This window comes from Calypte anna, chromosome 1, assembly GCF_003957555.1.
Source record: "Calypte anna isolate BGI_N300 chromosome 1, bCalAnn1_v1.p, whole genome shotgun sequence".
NCBI classification, from domain to species: domain Eukaryota; kingdom Metazoa; phylum Chordata; class Aves; order Apodiformes; family Trochilidae; genus Calypte; species Calypte anna.
Window position 1 is genome coordinate 103528437 of NC_044244.1, and position 21783 is coordinate 103550219.

At 40.4% G+C, this 21783-nt stretch overlaps 1 protein-coding gene across 2 annotated transcripts in view; it reads right to left on the reverse strand.

Annotated features, from left to right (window-relative positions):
- Positions 1-3222: 3222 nt before the first annotated feature.
- The window catches only part of APP (amyloid beta precursor protein), a 212113-nt gene continuing 193552 nt past the window's right edge, over positions 3223-21783 (reverse strand). For both annotated transcript variants that reach the window (XM_030447545.1, XM_030447476.1), the window contains 4 exons: positions 18839-18892; positions 13903-14003; positions 10643-10789; positions 3223-4483 (listed from right to left, as the gene is read on the reverse strand). In XM_030447545.1, coding sequence (XP_030303405.1) covers positions 4382-4483; positions 10643-10789; positions 13903-14003; positions 18839-18892 — 404 coding nt within the window. In that variant the 3' untranslated portion in view covers positions 3223-4381. The remainder of the gene's footprint in view (positions 4484-10642; positions 10790-13902; positions 14004-18838; positions 18893-21783) is intronic.

Consider the following 21783-nt stretch of genomic DNA (forward strand, 5'->3'; position numbering starts at 1 on the left):
ATAGTTGGAAGACTCCATTCTCTAATTCAGTGTCCAAATTCAGCTTTCACTCAGAATGCCATTAAAGCCAGAATATTATATTACCTCTATATAAATCCCAACACTTATATTTGGAACCTTCAGAGATTTTCTTGTATAGTCTGTATAAATTTCCCAGGAAAGTTGCAGGGATGATCCAGTGCTTTCTTTTCATAAGCAGATGATGGTAGAGAGAATTACTGGGAAGCAGTGAGAGAGAAGAACCATCCTGGTCTGACTGAATTGAGACCCTGCTTTTCAAGTGGTGGAAAAATTGCAGAGGAACGCAACCGAGATGCTGCACACAGCATTATTTGTAATGTGCTCTCATATGTCATTAGGGTATTTTCAGCCTTGCTGCCTGGAGGCATTTTAACAGCAGCTTACCCACCACCCACAAAATCCATTAGTTTAAACAATAAAAATGAGCCATTTGGCCACACAGTGATGGCTTTAAAATTGCTTTGGTAAGTGCAGATATGAGGATGGAGACTCTGGGGCTGTGCAAGGATCATGAAGGACCTAATGGAAAATACAGCTGCTGGGAGCTGCTCTTTGTAAGGGCAACGCCAGGCCTGGGCTTGCTTTTCCTAGACCACCCTGTAGCTGGAGGACCAAATTTAGAAAGAAGCAGGTATTGAACGCAGAGCATGGCACAGCTACACCTCTGCATGTTTTTTAGGGTGCTCTGGTATGTTCCTGGCAATGTCTGAAACTTCACCTTGCATCTGGTGCTCGTTAATCTGAGTAGATCTGTGGAAAGCAGCAGAGTGCTGGCCCAGCAGCATCTTCAAAGGCCAGGAGGTGTGTGAGCACCCAAGGGGGTTGGGGTGGGCTGTCACCCCTGCCTGGCACCACTCTTCCTTGCTGGGTGGGGGTTAGACCACCCTCACCAGTTTTACTGACAGACCTCGCTCTGACAAAATGACTCAAGCTAGAAAACTTTTCCCATTAAATGTAACAACTCAATAGCCAGGGATTTTTAAATTTTATTTACACCCTCCCCTGGGAATAATTTCTTTGGGGCCGGGGAGTGGAATTTTCTTTCCAGCTCACAGCTGCATGCAAACACCCTGCTCAGTTTATTGCTGAGGTGGGTGATATCAAACCAATCCTGCACTTGGAAGCAAGGTGCTCAGCTACAGTCCTCCGTCAGCTTTTCTATTTTATGAACCTGTCAAACTGTTTTTATTCACTCTTAGTATGATCTTTCCACAATAAGAAGCCTGCATGGCTAGAGATGGGTAGGAGGCTGTTGCTATTACCTGGGAACTGTGATAAACTGCTAGGCAGTTTTTTGGGGCTGTAGCAGCCATGGGAGTTTCTTATGGTTTCAGAACTTTGCTCTCCCCCCCTGCTTTACGTGCATGTCACAGTGTGAGTTAATTACCTTTTTTTTTTTCTTTTTTTTTTTCAGGAGTGTGCCTGTGTGGAGGACATCACAAAAATCTATCTCTTAATCTGTGCATAAAACTGAGTGATTAATTAACAGTTGGTCCACAAGTAGCAAGAGCAGCATGAGTGTCTCACCATGCAAACAGCCCCACGCTAGGAAGTCTGGCAATTGCTGTTCAAATAAATTGCATTTTTCTAGAACTGGGATTGCGTGGGATTATGGTATTATAAATGGGATTTGCTCTGAAGGCCAGTGGCTCTCTGTATTCTCTGGATTACTCCAGCTTCTCCTCAAAGGAAATTTGATAATGCTCCTTCGATGAGACTACACTAAATTGAATTATGTTCTTCCTTCCCCCTCATGTGAGATCTTTTTCTATGATGCTGGACATGAGCACAGAAGAGTCATGTATACCTTTCTAGGGGTTATGCATGACCTATATAACAAGACCTACAAAACCAAACATGAGCCTAACCCTAAATATTTGGAAAAGAAAAAAAAGAAGTCAAATTCTTTCCTTTGAAGCAATTTGGGGCTCAAAGGCCTCTGCTCACTACCACTCATTCTGGTCCAAACAGTCCAGCTTTAAAAACAGATGATAAATCCCCTGGGAACATTCTGCAAATTCTTTATAAAACAGGTGGTCCAGAGCCTGAATATAACACTGACTGTTATCAGGGCTCTGATCCCTTGCCCTGAATTCTCCTGATATATCAGGGATGGGAGAGCAAAGGGCATAAACACCAGGCTAGTGACAGGGCATGGAACACTGGAGTTTCTCCTGCGACTGGTTCAAAGCAGGAGGTGTCCATTCACCATCCTCCATCCTTGCTGTCAGCTTGTGAAACTGCCTGCCCTGGCTGTCCCCCCCCCCTGAACAAACACTCCTCCTGCTCAGGGATGTGTCCCTGGTTCAGGAAGTGAATTGGCTGAAGAGGTGAGGAGTTTTTATGGATGGGGAAGGATAAGTCAGTGCAACAGGGCTGGGAACAGTTTTCTTTTAGTTGAGGTCTGGACCACCTTATCCACTTGCCTTAGCTGCATAGCCCTGCTTCATCTTGCTGTGGAGACAAAAGCTGAGGATAATGCTGGAGAAAAGGCTGCCACAACAGGCTTTCCCTGGGTAGATATTGCAGTCTTTATTCTGCTCCTAGCTCTCTTTCCTCAGTCGTACTTTTTCCAAGGTCTTTGCAGTAGAGAAACAGAAATCAGCTTCCTTTTTCATGCAACATGCACCTCTAGTTTTACTCCAACACCCAGCTTGTAGCTCTATCATCTGATCTTTAAGCTCAAACCTGAGGGGTCCCTGCTGTGAGCTGGGTACAGACAGGGGCTGCCTTGAAGATCACCAGGTCCACTCCCCCACTGTGATCTTGCCTCTCTCAGCAGGTGAGCCCTGTGGTGTGGATCCCTCTGCCCTCCCTGTACTGCAGGTGTGAACCCAGAGGCTGAAGGAAGCTCTCAGGCTTGCTTCCAGCTGGCAAAGGGCAGAAGGTGCAGGTTCCTTGCAGCTTTTGGGGAAAAAAAAAAGCCCTGGTGGTGCTGTTTTACCCTTCTTGGGTACTGCAGTACCAGGCTGGATTGCCTTGCAGCCTGGGAGGCTCCTCCTTGCATTCAGAGCTGATGCACACTGCAGGGCATTGATCTCACCAGGGAGCAGCCAGCAGCAGGGCAGTGGTGGTGAGAGAATTGCTGAAAAGTCCCTCCCGGGGACAGATGGGGAAGTGGGAGGGGAGTCACTTGTGCCCCTCTCCCCTGCAAAAGCGAGGGCGGCTGCTTGGCACAGAAACACACCACTACAACAGGGCTCCTCCAGGAATGTATTTATTTACATTAAAACACTATTGTACAAACTGAAAGAAAGGAAAAGGAAAAAAAAAAAGAGACAACATCTTAAGAGGGGCAGGTGTGGCAAAGTCAGCCCCTTCACTCCCCACCCCATCTTCCTGCTGCCACGCTTCTACCCTGGTCTGACTGTGAATGCCAAGATCCTTGCAGGAAAACCCATTTGCAACCCTCTCAATGTGAACATCCACGTTTTATGCTTAAGTGCCTTTCAGAAATCACTATTTTCTGCCTCCAAAGAAAACTCTTGCCCAAACTTTTTTTTTCTTAATTTATTTATGTAACACAGTGTAGAAAGCTATCAATTCCTAAGCAATGGTTCTGTACAATCATCCTGCAGAGAATCCCTGTTAATTTTCGACCAGCAGGCACTTCTCCCCCCCAGAAGTGCTCACAATTAACAGGGATCCTTTTTAATATTTTTTTTAAGATCAAAAAGATACATGGAAAAGAAAATAAAGTTTACCTTTCAATGCCTAAAGTGTGCACATAAAACAGGCACAAAGAAACGAATGTGTATTCCCATGATTTCTACGTCACTAATACAGCAGGAGCAACAATCTGTACAATAAAATGCAGCTGCAGAGGAAAAGAATTTCAATAACTCATCTGGAATACTTTTTAAAAAATGTCGTTTTACTTTAAAATGCATAGTGATCAGAAAAAAAATGCTCAGCAAAGAGAAGCAGCTAAACCCCACAGACACAGAAAGCATCCCCCATCAATTCTTAAAGCATATTTCAATTAGGACTTAATTTTTGTCACAAATCACAATAATAATATACAACTGGCTAAGGAGCTACATGATAAATAATTAGGAAAGAGAATCTACCCATGCACTAGTTAAATACAGTTAACCTCTTTACAGTACACAAAAAACATTCATTAATAATGTAGTGTAAAGACTGAAATGTAAAGAGAAAGAGAGAGAAAATACATTACTGATTTTATTAATTCAAGTTCAGGCATCTACTTGTGTTACAGCACAGCTGTCAAAAGGCGAGAATGAGTAAATAATAAAACAGAGTGTTTTTCTTTCTTTCTGCATTACTCTATAACTGAACACCGATGGGCAGTGAAGCAATCATTCTGCTGTCCAACTCACGAGGCTGCTGTGGTGTCCTAGTTCTGCATTTGTTCAAAGAACTTGTAGGTGGGATTTTCGTAGCCATTTTGCTGCATCTTGGAAAGGTGGCGCTCCTCTGGTGTCACCGCAGCATCCACCTGTTCTCAGAAAAAAAGAAACCACCATCAGTCAGGCCCCTGGCTTCATTCACAGCACGTCCCCCACTTCCCCACTTTACACCCCACCCAACAAATTTTGGACCTTCCCCTGGGCACTCAAGGAGAAAGTAACTGCTGCAATACAAACCAGTTTGTTTGACAGGTCCTTCCCTGCCCCACGCCTGGCCCCCACCTTCATTTTTTTAAGAAAAAGAAGAAAGTAAGTTAGGTCCCAAGCTCAGTTCAAATCTTGTAAGTCTAAACCAAAGGTGGGTGGGGAAGCAATAGGGATACTTCTTCACTACACAGAATATTAAACTGAGGACCTGAAGGCTCTCACTCTGTTTGAAGAGACAGCTGGCTCTGAAAAATCTTCTCTCCAAGTTATGCAGGACTGTGAATGGGCTCATCAACGAAATCATTACCATCACCAGCACTGCACCCAACAATAAATTAGAAGCTTAAAGAGCAACTTGCAAGAGATGGCCCTTCCAGTATGGACAGTCACAGTTCACTTTTTGGACAAAGTCATACACATGAGAAGATAAGGCAACAGAAATATTTCTGCAACTTTTTTTTTTTTTTTTTTTTTCTGCAGGACTTCAAAACCAGCTGACAAAACTCAGCAGTGCCAGCTTTGGTTTTCTGTCAAAAGATATATTTTGCATTTTCCTGCCAGTGCTCAGCTTTTTTTTATTTGTTTGTTTGTTTTGTTTTGTTTTTTAATTTTTTTTTCTTCTTCCCCTAGGATACATATCAATAGCTATACTTGGGATTAAATGGCTCTTGAAAGAAAGAAGAAGTCCACTAAAAAGCTGATGGAATTAGCTTGAAGGCATCTTCTATATTGTACTCTCAGATCTGTTGCAGGTGCTGTGGTCTCAAGGAAATGACAGAGTAGCAGAGCACAAGGTGAGCAGACAACCCCACTGCACTCATAGAAACAGAACATATCTGGCTCCGAGGTCGAGTCTGATTCAGTTTAGTGACAAGAAGTTTGATGTGTCTGCACTGGTTTAAGTGTTTCTACTGAACAAAAATTCACCCTTCCTGATTACTTGGAAGACAAGCATAAAGACAGCCCAGTTAACACTACTGAATACCTCTGGCTCCACAAATTATTTTCTTCCTTCACAGAACATTACACTAATATAACTCCATCAAATTAGAGTGGGTGAGAACAGTCTCTAAATGTTAATTAGGTATTCTACTTCTGCTGTGTGAGCTCAATAGCTGTTGTGTGTTCAAAACCGACTGTGTATCCCAGCTACCTCACTAACCAGTCTTCTTGACAGCTCTTTAATTTATCTGGTACCTCTAGTATTTGATAGGTCTTGAAAGAGAAAGTAAAACCTGAATTTTACATTGTCAAAATTGTAAAACCAGGAAGGTGCCTGCGACTCTACACTAAAGCAACAGGCATGATAATTTTCCTGTGGATTTTTGTAAATAGTGACCTTTAAAAAACATTGATTTACTTCTAAGCATAAAAAGAGCCTTTTGGACACTGGAAAGTGTATTCTCTCAAGAAGCCTTATATAGCAGGCTAACTTATTCTGCCTTTTAATTTAAAACCAAAGGATACTCATACCAAATCTATTCTGCAATACTGGAAACAACAGCTTAGTGAAGACAGACTGTGACCTTCAATAAGTTGTTACCTGATAACCTGAAGAAAGATTAAAGACATGTTCTTCCATGCTTGAGACAAATGCAGGTTGCTCAGCTTATTTATTTATTGTTGTCTACTCCTGTTTCAGTAGATTATAACCACAGTTCTCTCCTGATGTTGTTTTATTTGTTAGTTAAGAGAAGAAATGGTTCTGTGCGTGGCACATGTATTGGACTCCTCAGATGAACTGCTAACCCCAAATCTGACCCATTTTCATAACTGTGCCCCTTCTAAATCTCCTTGTCCATGTTTCACCTCTCAAATTGCATTTTAAGTCAACACTATCTTCCAGCAAATCTTTCTCTGACACAATAGTCACACATTTTTGTGAAATACCCAATTTTAAGGGTCACATTCTGCTTTTGGTCGCAAGCTATTGTGAAACTGTTGGTGAGAGTCCTGAGCCTTCTCGCAAACCCTTAATTCCTGCTGGCAGGGAACAGGATGCCAGGCAGAAAGGACCACTGGGCTGAGCTGGTTTCTGGTACTGCAATACCACTTGGCCTTTTTTGCTGTTAAAATACTGCCATTCAAAGGCTATTTCCTCCTGTCCCCATTTTTTTTTTTAAATATTTTTTTTTCCTGTTGCATTTGAATGGAATAAGTGTCCTGTGCAACACATCCAAAACCCATCTGTTTTTTTCACCTCCTGTGACATGCTCTTAGGCAGCAAGATACTGGTTAGGGGCATCTTAAAAACTCTTGGATTAAGCTGCTCTTTCCAGATTTTCCTTGTTTTAGGAATTAGGTAGGTGTGTGCGTGTAGATATAGTGTTTTTCTTTCCCTGGCCTCCTCCTTCTCCAAAGTGACAAAAGAAACTTCTTTTGAAGGATGCAAGCTTCCCCTGGCCAGCCCATGCAAGTGATGAGTGCTCAGCTTGGCTGTCAGTAATCACTTTGATCCATCAGGGAGATGAGAAGCCCTGGGAATTTCCAGGCCTGTCTCCTTTTCAACCTCTGCACCCAAATCCCCAAGGCATTCCTGTACAATATCCTGTACAGAGCTTCCAATGCTTCTCTAAATCAAGAAGTGAGAGCCTCACTATTCACAAACAAACCCACTGACAGATTCTCTTCTATCTAGCATGAAACTGAAACTCAAAATGAAGCTCTGGGGTAGCAGCATCAGGGCACTCTGCACATCAATACATTCCAGAGAGCATCTTCCTTCTATAGGAGGCTCTTCCCATTAGGCTGGGATGCAAAGGAGGTGTATGCCAGAACCTGTGCTGTGATTGTTCATATTTAAGCTCCAGACAACACTGTATTGAACTCTGTCGCCTGTTTGCGCTTAAGCCTCTCATTTGACACTTGTTATATGGGACTGACTACAAGATGCGATAAGCTCACAGCATAACCTGTTTGTGGGAAAGAAACAGGGTAAGACAACAATATATATACAAATGCAAGGCAGAAGAGACTAAAAGAATTGTTCAGAAGCTAGAGAAACTTGGAAGAAAAATCAGGGAGAAGAAAGAGATTAAGCAAAAAACAGGAGGAAGGACAGTAAAATCAGACTGAATCGTTAACGCCTCCGCACAATATTCCGTATTAAAAAGTCTCACCTTGATAAAACTAGTTTATAGTGAAAGTCCAATAACCTCTGAAGTATGGCATTTATAGATGAAAGGGATTTACTGACGCTCCTACTTGCAGTCTTAGCCAATTTTATTTTTTAAATTTCCCCTTTAGCCTTTAAAATGACTAGTGCTGGTACTTTCCTTCCCGTGGCTGTCTGCTGCAAGGTAATCCATCTCACGGCCAACCTATGTGCACTATCACTCATCCTGAATGTCGTATCTTCTACTCACTTTTATCTCTTTCAACTCTGCCTAACTCTTCCTCTAGTTCCTTACAGTCTCTGTCCTAGCTATTTTTCTGCCTAACGACATGCCTTGAACCCTATTATCTCCTTGTCAGTAAATCCCTAAAGCCCTTTACCATTTTAAGAAGCTTTTAGCACCCATTATGAAGACTGCAGAAGTTAACACAGCATGTAAGAGGTGTGGGTACTCTGGTGCTGCAGAGAAGCACCCTAGATGCTTTTCTTTTCTACAATATTGTCTCTTGAGAAAACAGCTTGGGCATATAGACAATCCCTTTTGAGACTGTTTGCCCAGCTATCCTCTTCTAGTCCAGCATATGGATCTTTCATAGAGAAAATCCTTACATGGAGCCAGGGAGAGGGTAACACTGCAGACAAATTCACCCCTGCACACATAGGGCAGATCAAAAGCCCAGGCAGGAGGTGCTGGCAGCCCTCAGGCATGCACTGGACACAACACTGCTGGCAGCCAGGCTGGTGAAGGGACTCCAGCACAGACCCTATGAGGAGAGGCTGAGGGAGCTGGGGGTGTTTGGCCTAAAGAAGAGGCGGCTCAGGGGAGACCTCATCGCTCCCTACAACTACCTGAAAGGAGGGGGTGGCCAGGGGGGGGTTGGTCTCTTTTGCCAGACGACTTTCAACAAGACAAGAGGGCATGGTCTTAAGTTGTGCCAGGGGAAGTTTAGGTTGGACATTAGAAAGAGAAAGAATTTCTTTATGGAGAGAGTGATCAGGCATTGGAATGGGCTGCCCAGTGAAATAGCGGATTCTCCGTCCCTGGAGATATTTAAAAAGAGACTGGATGTGGCACTCAGTGCCATGGTCTAGCAACCGCAACAGTGGATCAAGGGTTGGACTTGATGATCTCTGAGGTCCCTTCCAACCCAGCCAATTCTATGATTCTATGATTCTAATATACACCAGCAGATGGGAGCTTGAGAGATGGACTTTGGAGAGTACCACAGCAATTTTAATGGCTTCTTTGCTACTGCTGTGAGCCCTCCCACTATCACCTCTCCCCACATGCTTCCCTGGAATAAAATTATGATGAAACTTTTTCTAAGCAGGACAAGTAATTCCTCCCTAGAGCTTAAAAAAAAGGCTAGCAAGATTTTAAATAATGTCTTTAGTTAAGGAATAGTGAAATATGAAAAAGTACTACAGTTAGAATTCATTTTTTTGAAGAGTAGAGTACAGGTGGAACAGGACCTATTTTGTAATCTGGCCTCCATTATCAGGGATTTAAATTTTCACAGTAACTTCTGACATGCAGCAAACCAGCTGCAAACTTTATTATAAGATATTCAACCAACCTAGAGTTGAGACAGTTATTTTTAAACAAAGTTATTTTGTTAGAAGGTGCACTGCTGATAAATAAATGAATCCTCTTTAGAACAGCTTAATGTTGAAGACATTTTAAAATTAAGCATCAGTTGTACATGGATCTTTAGGTGGTTTTGTTTGTTTGTTTGTTTTTTCAAAGTAAGTGCTACAAAATTTTCACCAACCTGGGACACAAATAGATGTTATGCTTTTCTTGCAGGCAAGGAGCTCAGAGAGTGAGGCTGTGCAGGCTGCCAAGACCACAGAGCCAGTCTGGCAGAATAAGGAATCCTGCCTGCCAATGCCAGACACAATGCAGTAAATCTCCAAGGCAACACTATCTACAAGGCTTACTCAAATATTTTTAAGAATCTCCACTGCCTCGGATGGTGGAATATGTGCATCAGGAAGCATGCATGTCTCCAGCAAGACCAAAGCAAGCTTAATTTGACTCAAGGTGAAACCAACATAACTGTGGACTTGAATTAGACTTAGTTTCAAGAAAAAATTTTAAAGAACAGTTTCAGAGGGCAAAACCATAAATATTTCAAGTCTTGGCAAATACAAATACTATTTGCAAATTAGACAAACTTGTACAGAAAACTAGGTATCAGTACACAAGGGAAAAATATCTTAGGTGAAATCCCTTTCAGTTCTCATAATTAAATTTTATCTTCAGAGATCCTTTCTTATTTCCAAGCAACAGATGAGGCATTTTAAATTACTGTAAACTATCAAAAAATTTACTTGGTTAGATTAGGTTTTCATCTTGAAAATCCCATGTAAGAGCCTTATATATTATTTTTTTCTCAAATCTGTGAGTTTCAGATTAACTATAAATCAAATCTGTTGGTGTCTAAAGAAAATCTTGTTTAGAGGAAAAAAAAAAGCAATAAATATCTGCATAGGGAAAATCCTTGTAGTGCACAGCACTATCCACAGAAGACCTGCCTCAAATGTTTAATTGCAAGCTAAATAAAAAAAATCCCTGCATGTGTATTCCAACAACAGTAAAACCATTTCTGCCCTCTTGTGCAGCATCTGCTCATTGTCTACTGTTAAATTTCCTCTAAAATGAACTTCCACATTATGAGGTGATGGGTCTGAGATAGTTCCAGAAGATATTCTTGTGGTTTTACATGCAAGTTAACATGGTTTGTATTTTATCTGTAGTTACAAAAGAAGGCAATTTGATTCTACTCTGCCAGATACAACCACTCCAACTCTGAATACTCTGCTAGCCAAAACCATGGATTTTAATTTGCACATATGTTTATAAAGCAGTGCCTCGTCACTGTTGTACATGTGACACCAGTTGTGCTTGGTAATTTTTTCTTACCTCCACAACCCCATGATGAATAGATGTGTATTGCTTCTTCTTCAGCATCACCAAAGTAATGACTATCACTGTTGCTATGACAACACCTCCCACCATTAGTCCAATGATGGCACCTTTATTTGAACCCACATCTTCAGCAAAGAACACCTGCAAAAGAGAAATAAAGGGAGGTGGCTATTAAGAAGTTTATGAGTATTTGGCTAACCTGTCCTGCTGCCCCTGCAATATAAAGCCTATTGGAGTATCAGCCATTAAGCAGCTCTGCATAACACCCTAATTATTAAAAGCTGAATCACTGATCCACAAAGCTCTTATAGTTGGAGGAGAGCAATTTGGGAACCCTCTATTGCCTGTGACATGGCAGTGCTATGGCTAAGGGGAAGACTCACCTTAGTGCCTCTGCTTCATGTGGGTCTTAAATAGTAGCTGTTAGGTTTTCTTTTTTTTTTTTTTTTTTTTTTTTTTTTTTTTTTTTTGTTTCTCCTGGGTGAGTCAGGCTAATTGCATAATGACTGATTAGTTCATAGAGGAGTAACCAAGGAGCATATAGATTTATTTTTATAATGCTGTTCATAAAAGTGTTCATTAATCTACATTTGTGCAACTTGTTTGGACTATGTCTCACACATTTATTTGATAAAGGAGCAGATCTGCAGGACAGCAGTGAAGCATGCACATGACCATTTGTGAGAAAATTGTTTTAACAAAAAAACAGGAGTCCAAAACACAAAAGCATGCTGATTAAATGACCACTATGGGATGCATCAAGATTTTGTAAGATAAAGGGAGAATGAGTTACACCTGGATGACGGCCATACTCATGTGAGACCCTAGATGAGATGACATTTGTGTGGAAACCAGAGAAGATCCACTTGAATTTTGTGCACTGATAAGGCAAATCAGTGGACAGCAAGATGTTTTACTATGCATTTCATAAGACTGGCTTTTAGCAACAGAAGAAGGTATGAAAAGTGGGTGATTGTTTTCACTCTCCTGCTTTGTATTCAAGGAATCTGCTGGATTAATTTACATCCGTGCATACTTTAAAAACTTTCTGTCTGCACAATAGCGTGCTATTATTATTATTATTATTATTATTATTATTATTATTATTATTATTATTTTTAATCAAAATGGGCAAAAAGGATTAGAGAATAAATTACATGCACAGAATTGTGAGACTACCTCACTCTGGAAGACTAAATATTTTGACAAGTATTTAACAAAAATGCAGACAGAAGAAGGGAACCAGCTGAGAATTTTAATGAGCTGTATAACATTTGCACTCTTTAAGAGACACAATCTTCCTCAGAGAGGTACTAAAGCATGCTATATAAATATTTATCTTGTTCCTAGTCATAAGCAAGAAATGAACATAAAGTTAAGAATTCAATGGAAGGTAAAAAACAATGGACAGTGTTGGCATAAGCTGATGTGAAGTAATAATCTCTTCCATCAATTTTACCTGCCCAGGACTAAAATTCTGTTACTGTAATATTTTGGGTCACTGTAAAGCACCCCAGCTAATACCCATGAGCAACAGAGCACTCTGAGCCATAAAAATTAACTTAATGTACTGTTAAAATGTGAACACTCATAAAAGAGAAAACCCCTTCAATTTCAGCTAAGTTCAGAAGTTTGTGTGTAAAATACAATGTGCAGCTGAATACAAAGCAATATCCTAAGAAGATCGTTTCAGTAAACCCTACCAGGGCATAGGAAAAGGGTAACACAGATGGAAGAATCTTCTGTTTACAGCTTTTGAATTAAAGCTAATGGAGAAAGGCATCAGCAAGGATATGGCATGTGGTAAACAAGTAATGCCCTGTAAGGCATCAATCTAGTATTTTCTTAGCAATGCTGGACTGCTTGCTCAGTCTCAACTGAAAATATAATCGAGAGGACAGCTTACTAATTATAAATTATATTATTATAATTATAAATTATAATGGTTGTATTTAACAGTAAAGTAATATGGTATAAAATGCTTCAAAAAGCTAGAAAGGTCTCATTTTGAACATTGCCCAAGTAACTGAAGAGGAGGGAGTGCCATACACTCCCTATCAGTCACCACAGTATGGGTAGTTCCCAAAAGTGCTCGAAGTGCTATCAAACCACTCACACTAATATTAGAGGCTGCTGCTGGGAGGTGCCTGTGACACTGCATCAATAACTACTGTGTCTAAAGCACATTCTTTCAAGGTCCTTCAGTAAACTGTATGGGTTTACTCCGTCAGGATGTTTAACCCATCTGAGCTAAGGATGTCAGAATTTCCCAAATTAGTGCTAATGCATTTTGGATTAGCTCGTCAAACTGGGAATTTTCAGTTCTTGGCATCAAAGAGATGGCAGAACATCTTTTCACACAGTGATTGCCTAGTTCAAATGCAAATTTGAGTCCCATGTTAATTTTAATTTTCAGCACTACTTAGCTTTAAGAATATATTAAGGAAAAAAGCTTTCAAGTTTAATACCAGGATATTGAAAGTCACAGAACTGAAATCTCATCTTGTAATGTACCTTTACAAAAGAGGAAGAAGAAAAGGTTTATAGCCAACACTGCTGTATGCATTCTCCATCACTTGTTAAGGTACTTCCTTACATTGCTTTTAGTAGTTATTTTTGTGTTCATAATGAGCACAGTTCAAATGGGAAACAATATTTTGCTCCTACCTGCCCTTCACCTGTTAATAATTTAATACAAGGAACAAAACACACAGATACAGCCAGGTGCAAAGTAAAATTAAGGTCAGTGGAGAATCTCATCTAATCCCCAGGAGGCAGTCTTGTGAAAGGCTATGCTTCATGGAGCTCAGCCTCCTTCATGTCCCACCCCATCTGTTTCAACAGAGAAGGTATCTATTCCTGAAACAGTGTCACGCTATTTCTTACCGCACCATGATGCAGGTCTTCATCAAACTTTTTTATTTTTAAACTTACTTAGCATTTCAGTTCCATTCCATTCCTTCTGTTTAGTTACATGACCATGACAGATGGACTTTGGGACAAGTAATGCCCATCTGACTGCACCCAGTCCCATGGCATTTAAAGGGCAGGAACTTTCAGACTTTTGTCTCATGTGACACTCGACGGCTGCCTATACCGTCTGCTGAAATTAGGTTTACTCTCATTTAAGAGATTACCAGAAAAATCACAATCTGTTCTCGTGAAAACTTTTTGTTGGCCATAACTGAACAACTAGTTCAAGACTGAATCAGCTACTCAAAACATCCGTGGGAAAGCACTGTGAGTTCACTCACCAGCTTTTGATGATGAACTTCATATCCTGAGTCGTGCCGGAACTCCGCATCCATCTTCACTTCAGATATCTCTTCTGTTTTAACATTGGTCAACCCAGAACCTGCATTGCATAGCAATGACATTTTGTTAAAATTGTTGACTCAACCACACTCTGCTTACCTCCACCACTGAGCAGAAGGCAACGGTATCATTCACGTGGAGGAGGAGTGATGCAATGTGAAAGGGAACTGGGAGGAAAGTGAGGTACATCTGATGTTTCAGCCCCACTGAGGTGACACAGAATGAGCTGGTGAAATTTCTCCTCTATTAGATGCACCTCAATCCATTGCAGCACTGGTACAAGCATCAAAAGGCTTTCAGCATGAAACACTGCTGAAATTTATCTGCAAGGGACCAAAGAGCAGACTCTTGAATTGGATCACAGGAATCAGACAGAACTGTTCTGACATCTTGTTTAATGATGTCAAGAAAATCTGGTGTCTGGGGCAAGATCTTCCTCCTTCCTAAGCTCAGACTGTGAGGGAAAAACACACAGGGTGTGAGGTGTGAAACCCCTGATATTACATTTTCTTGCTTCCTGTGAGTCTGTACCTTCTGCACAAAAATACACAAAAAAGAATAATTAAAATATTTGTGAAGTTTATACAATTGCTATTTGTTTCCAGATTTCAGACTACTCAGAATTAGTATGATTCAAGTCTTGACTTCCACCTGAGAGATAACTGTCTCTCAATTAAAAACATAAGGTAAAGGAAGTAAGGAAAGCTTGCAGTGCTCTTAACTGTAGATGGTTTGCAGTCCTGTTCTCCCTTTATGGGTGCAAAAAGGAGATGCTTCACTTATCTAACTGGAAAGAAGGCCAGGGTTTCCTCCTAGAAAACAGCCTTAGGAGAATGAGCCAGACTTAAAACAGCAAAGCAGTGCATCGTATATGTGCATCTATGAATGCTTTGCCCTGAAAAGCTGGCTCTGGCTTATAGAGAACATATGGATATTCATGTAGCTTGTTATTTTTCTACTCAGTAACAAATGACTGACATTTATATTTCTTGGAGGTACAAACACTGCAGAAGCATGGTGTTTATCAGACGTTAATTTCCTCACCCTAGTAATGTGATAAGAATGAACTGGTTGATATTCCTTGTCTGTATTTATTTTAGCATTTTATCACTCCAATTCCTCTCTCTTAGCCTTCATTCTGATTTTTTGTAACTTGGGTTGACTGTAAGCTCTAATGCAGAGGAAGAACCCTTCCTAAAATTTCCAGTATCGCTGACTGTGCTTGTGTTCTGCCACCTTCCTGGACTCTCAATAAATTCTTAAGGACATCCATCTTAAGTCTAAACTAGCACTAAATGCAAGAATTGTTGCCCTTTTATTCCCTTTGGATGTGCAATTTTATTTATTTTTCTTTTTTCATTAAATGCTGATATAGATTAGACATTAGGAAGAAATTCTTTAATTTGAGGGTGGTGAGACACTGGATCAGGTTGCCCAGGGAAGTTGTGGGTGGCCCCACTCCCTGGAAGTGTTTGAGGCCAGGTTGGATGGGGCTTTGAGCAACCTGGTCTAGTGGGAGGTGTCCAGCAGGGTATCAAAAGGATCTGTGTTTGCAAAGCCATCCAGATAAGGGAGTGGATAGTGATGTGATAAAATTTACTGGCAAAAAAAAGAAAAAAAGAGGATAGCTGAAGTAAAACCAGCTGCAAAGAACTTCAGAAGGAAATTACAGATTCTAAGTGCACAACAAAAGGGAAATTATATTAAATGCTGATTTAATGTAAAGTGTTGCTCACAGGAATACACAACAATAGGCTCTAACATAGTTCTTTTCCACCCAGGACAGAGATCTTGCAGTCACTGCAGACAACTCTCTGTGGGTAGCTGGCTCAGTAGCAGTCAAGAAGGCAAAGAGAATGATAGGAGTAATTATGAAAGAAGAGAGAAAACAGAAAACGTTGTTACACCACTGTATAAATGATGCAGTCTCTTTTCAAATCTGGCTATCCAATCTGGTCACCCCACCTCACATGAAGGCAGGAGAACTAGGAAAGATACAAAGCAGGGAGAAGCAGGTGATCACTTGTATGGAGTAGTTTCTGTACAAGGGCTGGAAAAATTGCTGGTCTTTAGATTGGATCAGAAAACCAAAGGGGAACGCTACAGAGTGTGACTGTGAAGAGAAGGAGGAAGCCTACAGGAAATAATTATTCATTATTTCTTCTAAGGAAGCACAGGAAACCAACATGGTTATGACACAGCAGATAGAAAACTAACAAAAGAAAGTGTGTATGTATTTAATTTGGCACAATCAGAACTATACTGTGGAACTCATTGGCACAAATCATGATGGTGTTCAAAATGCAAATGAAGAAATGCAAAGAAGCAAGGTTCATCCAGGATTACTGAAGACAATGGTGAAAATACAATTTCCAGTCCTGGAAGTCTACTGAATCCTGGATGCCAAAAGCTCAGTGGATGGTGCCAGGAGCGTAAGGCAGAGATGAAGTCTGTCAGTATCCTGTATGCACCACTGATAGAGGCAAGGTAATGGGCTTGGGTACTTCTGCTCTTGGCATCTGAGCACTTCCAATGCAAGCAAGCTATGATAGCTCAGACCATGGGTCTCTGATAGCTGCAGTTAAAAAGAGCCAAAGGCCACAGGTGGGAGGTACAGCAGTATTTCAGGGGCAGAACAGGTCAAAAGCCTTCACATCAATAAGCAGTAGAGGGTGATAAGTTCATCAGTAGTCTCAGCTGCTGGAAAAACTCAGGCTCAAGTTTCCCTATGGAAACATTCTTTGAGGTTACCTTCCTTCCTCCCATTCCCATCAAACAATAACACAGGAGCTGTGCTTCCACCATGCAGCAGGTTAAACAGTCTTGGGCCTGAAGACTGGGCAAAAGGATTTTGCTTAGGGCCATACGACCACTCTGGTGGTCAGCCTGGCCTTACTATCCAGTCCATAAAAAAATAATGAGATCTGGATGCAAAGTAGGACCTGGTATTAAAGAGTTTAAAATGTTATACTTACTACAACTTGTCTTTGGCAGCTAGCACAGGAAAAAGATCAGAAACAGAAAAATTTTCTGTTGCCCTAAAAAAACTCATTGCAATTTTTCTCTTCCTCCTATCTCCTTTAGAAGTATACATGCATGTGCACACACACATATCCAAATATCAAAAATAGCAAGATATGCAAACCTTGCCACTCCTTGCCCCTAAAGGAAAAAAAATAATAACATGGATAAAAAATCATATGGATTTTAAAATTACTCATATGAAAAAAAACACCAACCAACAAGTAGCTGCTTTGGGAACACTTTGTTCTCACACAGATGAGCTTTTCCATTTGTGTAAATATATCATTTAGGGGCTTTAAGAAGGATAAGGAAAAGAGGATACAATGAATTCCACTGAGGATGGAATTAGGTGCACATTATCTACTACACTACTTGTAATTGCTTCATCTACTGGTTAAATAAGAGCCCAAAAAGATTTTGTGATTTTGTTTTGCAAGCATCTGAAACAGTATTAGATGTTTGTGTGGTCTTAGAGTTACTTTTAGAGCTAAAAATTGAACATCCAAGAGAAGGGACAGTTTAAACTACCAGACCTGGGTAGACTCTCAATAGAGAAAGCTGAAAGTAGAATGTTTAAACAAATGATGTAATGGCTTCACATTAACTTCATGTCTGTGAACTGTAGTTGAGTACTTGTTATGAACAAGTAAGATTTTGTAAAGGTTCATCTAAAATATAAGGGTGGATGGAAAAAAATGCAGTGTTTGAACCTGGGTAGGGAGTTGCATGTTCTTACTAGAAGGTCAACTGCTACTTCATATGACTGTGACTTTGTTCAGGTCATTTAATTTTAAAATTAAAGAAAAATGAAGTTGGCATAGTGATTTACAAACAAAATGAAGATTATACACTCAGCTTTGGAACTGAGTTTTGACAACTCGAATATCTTTGACATAGAAGTACTGTTAAGACTGCACTGAACTAAAACTTTCCGGTCTGTCCTTGGAAGTTAGTAAAATGGTTGTTCACTTGTACTTCGTAGATGATTAGAGGGCTCTCAAAAGAGAAAGCAGAAAATAAGTGCAAAAAACAATGTTATCTTTTTTAGTAAAGAATGTAACTGGTACCTTGTATGAAATAGTTCCTTCTCAGATTGTTTTACATGTGTGTAAAAATTAATAATCAAATAAACTAAAATTTGGAAATCTTTCTGGCCTGTCAACTTAGGTGCTGTGCATACGTGTGTATAACTGCATTCACACTTACCTATTTGATTTTTAAAACAACACAAGTTGATGGAAAAATCCATTAATGATTTTTATTTCATAGATGCTGACAGCTGGTTTAAGACAACTGTATTGAACTAACATCTTTAAAACAGGAAAAAAAATCCCCTGGCAATTTCTGGCATGAAAATCCCAACTCATTCACTAAGCTCCTCTATGCCCTCACCTCACAGAGATCGCAGCACATGTGCTAATGATTCTGCAGAGTAGCTTACAGAGCCTCTGAAACAATATGTAAAAAAAATCCCTCGGCTTTATTTATAGTGTAATAAAGATAGATATGTCACAATTTATCAGTGACAGGGCCAGAGACACAAGATGCTGCTTTATGTGCAATGTTTCCTCAAAATTTTTAACTGCGAACATCCCCTAGATGGGATGAAAACTTGATACGAATACCAGTTCTGGGTCACTGGGTCCCACTCCCTGTGCAAGCACCTGTTCCAAACACTTCTTGACACAGACAGCACTCACACAGGCTGGCAGGGGTTTGTGTGGGAACACTTCCCTCCTTCATGGAATAACATTACATTTTAAGAGAGGGTTCTACCAAGGAAAGGGAGACCATTGAACTCAAGCATGCTGGAAAAGTACAGGGTAGATAAAAGCCATGCAAGTTATGTACCTGGCCGTGTGGTGAGTCCTCTGTCTGCAGCTGGACGGGCATCAACTGGCTCAACTGGGCATGGGCAGAGAAGAAACAAAAGAGCAAAAAAAAAAAAGTTAAATCCTCCAAAATTATAAAATCAACTATTCTTCTATTGGGATAGGGGGGGAGAGACATACTGCATAAACCAAAAGTTACCAAAGCAACAGCTAGAAAAGATCTGCCTTCAGTTAATCCTGGAAATAAAAGAGATGGTCATGGCTTCAAGAGGAAAGCTTCACAGATGATGTGTCAATTTTACATCATATTCTGGTTACTGCTTAAAATGAGAAACCACCAAGATCAAAGATTTTATGTCTATAGAGTTAAACTATATTTAATTACATGCTTTTTCCAGTTGTCTGATCAGAAACTGGCAGGAAGAACGAGTTGTGAGTTCTTGCAGCCAGTCTTTATCAATGCTCACTTACAAACTCACCGAATTCTGATTCCTTTTTCCTTCCAGTAGGGATTCTTTACAGCACTAGCTATAAAATTCAAAAAAAGGACAGCACATTCTGACAATACAACCAGTACTCCATTCTGATAAGCGCTGATTTGTAGGCAGTAAATTTGCCTTCTGATTTTTGAAAGGGAAGCAAAGGAGAAGCATCACTTGGTAGCCAATTGTGCATCATACACGGTTTTTAAACTCTGCATTGCTGTACTAAGGTTTTACCAGATGAAACCTAAGACTGATGGAGTTCACTGGCATTAACAGAAAACATGATGTGCAAAAGTTTTAGAGTTGTTTGAGTCATTATCTACTGCCTCAGTTAAGCCCAAACTGAACATACTGGAAAAGTTCATTAGAACATTCAGATTTCTCCCCCACACTTCTTTTTTTCCCCAATACTGCTGCCTTCCTTATCTAACCAAATGCCAGTATCTGAAAGAAATTAAATTCAGAAAAAATATTTACATTGTAGCTTGGAATTTAGAACTTTATTTATAAGGTATTCTGATTTATTTGCATTTCCAGATTCAGGTGTGAACCTTCTAATCAGCAGTAAGGGAGCCATAATAATGTATGGAACCTGACAAAAATCCATGTTTCAATTATGAACTCCTCGCTATCTGGCATCAGAAAATCATGCTAACCTGATGATACTGCTGACTTAAGCCAAGGGGGATCGCTCATCTTCATAGGAAGTCTGTGTCACTTGCTTAGTGCTCTTATGGGTTTGACAAACAAACTACACCATGCTTGTGTGATAGCCTGTGTGGCACCCATGTCCTTTGCACACAGGAGATGACTGCAATAGCTACTACCTTGAGAAAAAAAGCAGCAACTCCACTTTATAGTAGCTGCAGATGAAACAGCACATCTGCACATCTGACCTGCTTGTCTTTCCAGAAGGGCAAAATTTTCACAGAGCTTGCAGGGATGGTGCTGCAGAGACAAGCCATCAAATCACTTTCCTTCACAGCAGTTCAGAGTGGCACTAGCAGACCATGTAATTGCTTTCCTTACATAGCGCTATACAATAACCAATTTCCATCCTTAACTAAAAACTACAATTTTGAGTATTTTTGTATTTAAGTCTTCTGCCAGGTTTTCCAATATTCTTGGCACCAACCCTCAGGTAGGTCAGCAGCAATTTTCGGTGGAAAGGGTTGAAGGAAGGAAAAAACCAAGGACCATCACCACTCAAAATGCTCCTGCAGAACTCTCCTCCGTTGCTCTGTCCCCTTGTGTCCTTCCTAGAAAACTGAGGGGTTTTATTTCCCTCCTGCTTAGCACCCTGTAACCCTACATGCCCATAACTACAGCAGACTGAGAGAGCAGGTTGTAGGTAGCAGTAAAAAATGGGAGTAGATGAAGGAAGAAAAAGATGGAGGAAAGTTCAATTGTACAGTAGCACAAATGTGATCTCAGGGCAATGCAGTATTTGTGGAGTCATGTGAAAATATTATTAATTAGCAAATTTTCTTGTCATCTACAGTTCTGGAAGCATTTTACATGGGAAAAGGCAAACACCACCAACACCTTCTGTAACTGACACAAAAGTGAAATAACTTGCTCAAGGTCACAAACCAGTTGTAGGACAAAAACTGAAGGCAAAAGTTCAGAACCAAGAGTCTTCCAAAGCAGACCATGATTCCAGGCACCTAAATGCAGTCTGTCCTGGGCAGCACAGTATAAAGAAAAGCTGTTTTCTGGAGTGCCCTGAGCTGCCACCTTTTGAATGCAAGTTGGATTTAAAAATCTGCTTGCTCTTGCCCCAGTATTGATGGACACATGGGCAGCAGTTTACTCTGAAAAATCACTGCCTGCCCCTCTGGACACTACCACCTCACAACAGTTGATATAGAGGTGAGAATTTTCAGCCTATTACAGCTTTTATCAAAACTCTACAATGTACTATGTATTATTATAAAATTTGCATTAATTTTGATGCTTCAGATTCATATTTGTCTTGAATGTGTTTTCCTATACATATAAGACTAAAATTTATTTTCTAATTATCCTCACAAAACTAAACTGGTATTTACCTGTTTAAGCTGACTACACAAGCTTCATATAGGGCATGTATTCCACCTCATATCTAATGCTAATACATCTCAGAAGAGCAAGAGAGAATGTGGCTCCTTCTCTTTTGAAAAATAAAAGAAAGGTGAATCGAAACCCTCAAAAGCTGGGAGAAACCAGCAGGCATGGAGAGCTATGTGATGACCACCTACCAAAAACAGCACTGAAGGGAGTAACTGGCTAAATCACAATGCTAACAGTACATTCACAAAAATCTCACTTTAGAGAAATACTTTGTCTCTAAGACTGACTGTAACTGCATGGTAGGACACAAACGGTAAATACTAAACCCAGTCAGTCATTGGCAAAATGCCCAGGGACCTTGGCAGTGTCAGAGCTTCACAGCTGTTGGTGTTTTGCCCCCAATCTCTGAAGTTGCAGCTTCTGTTGT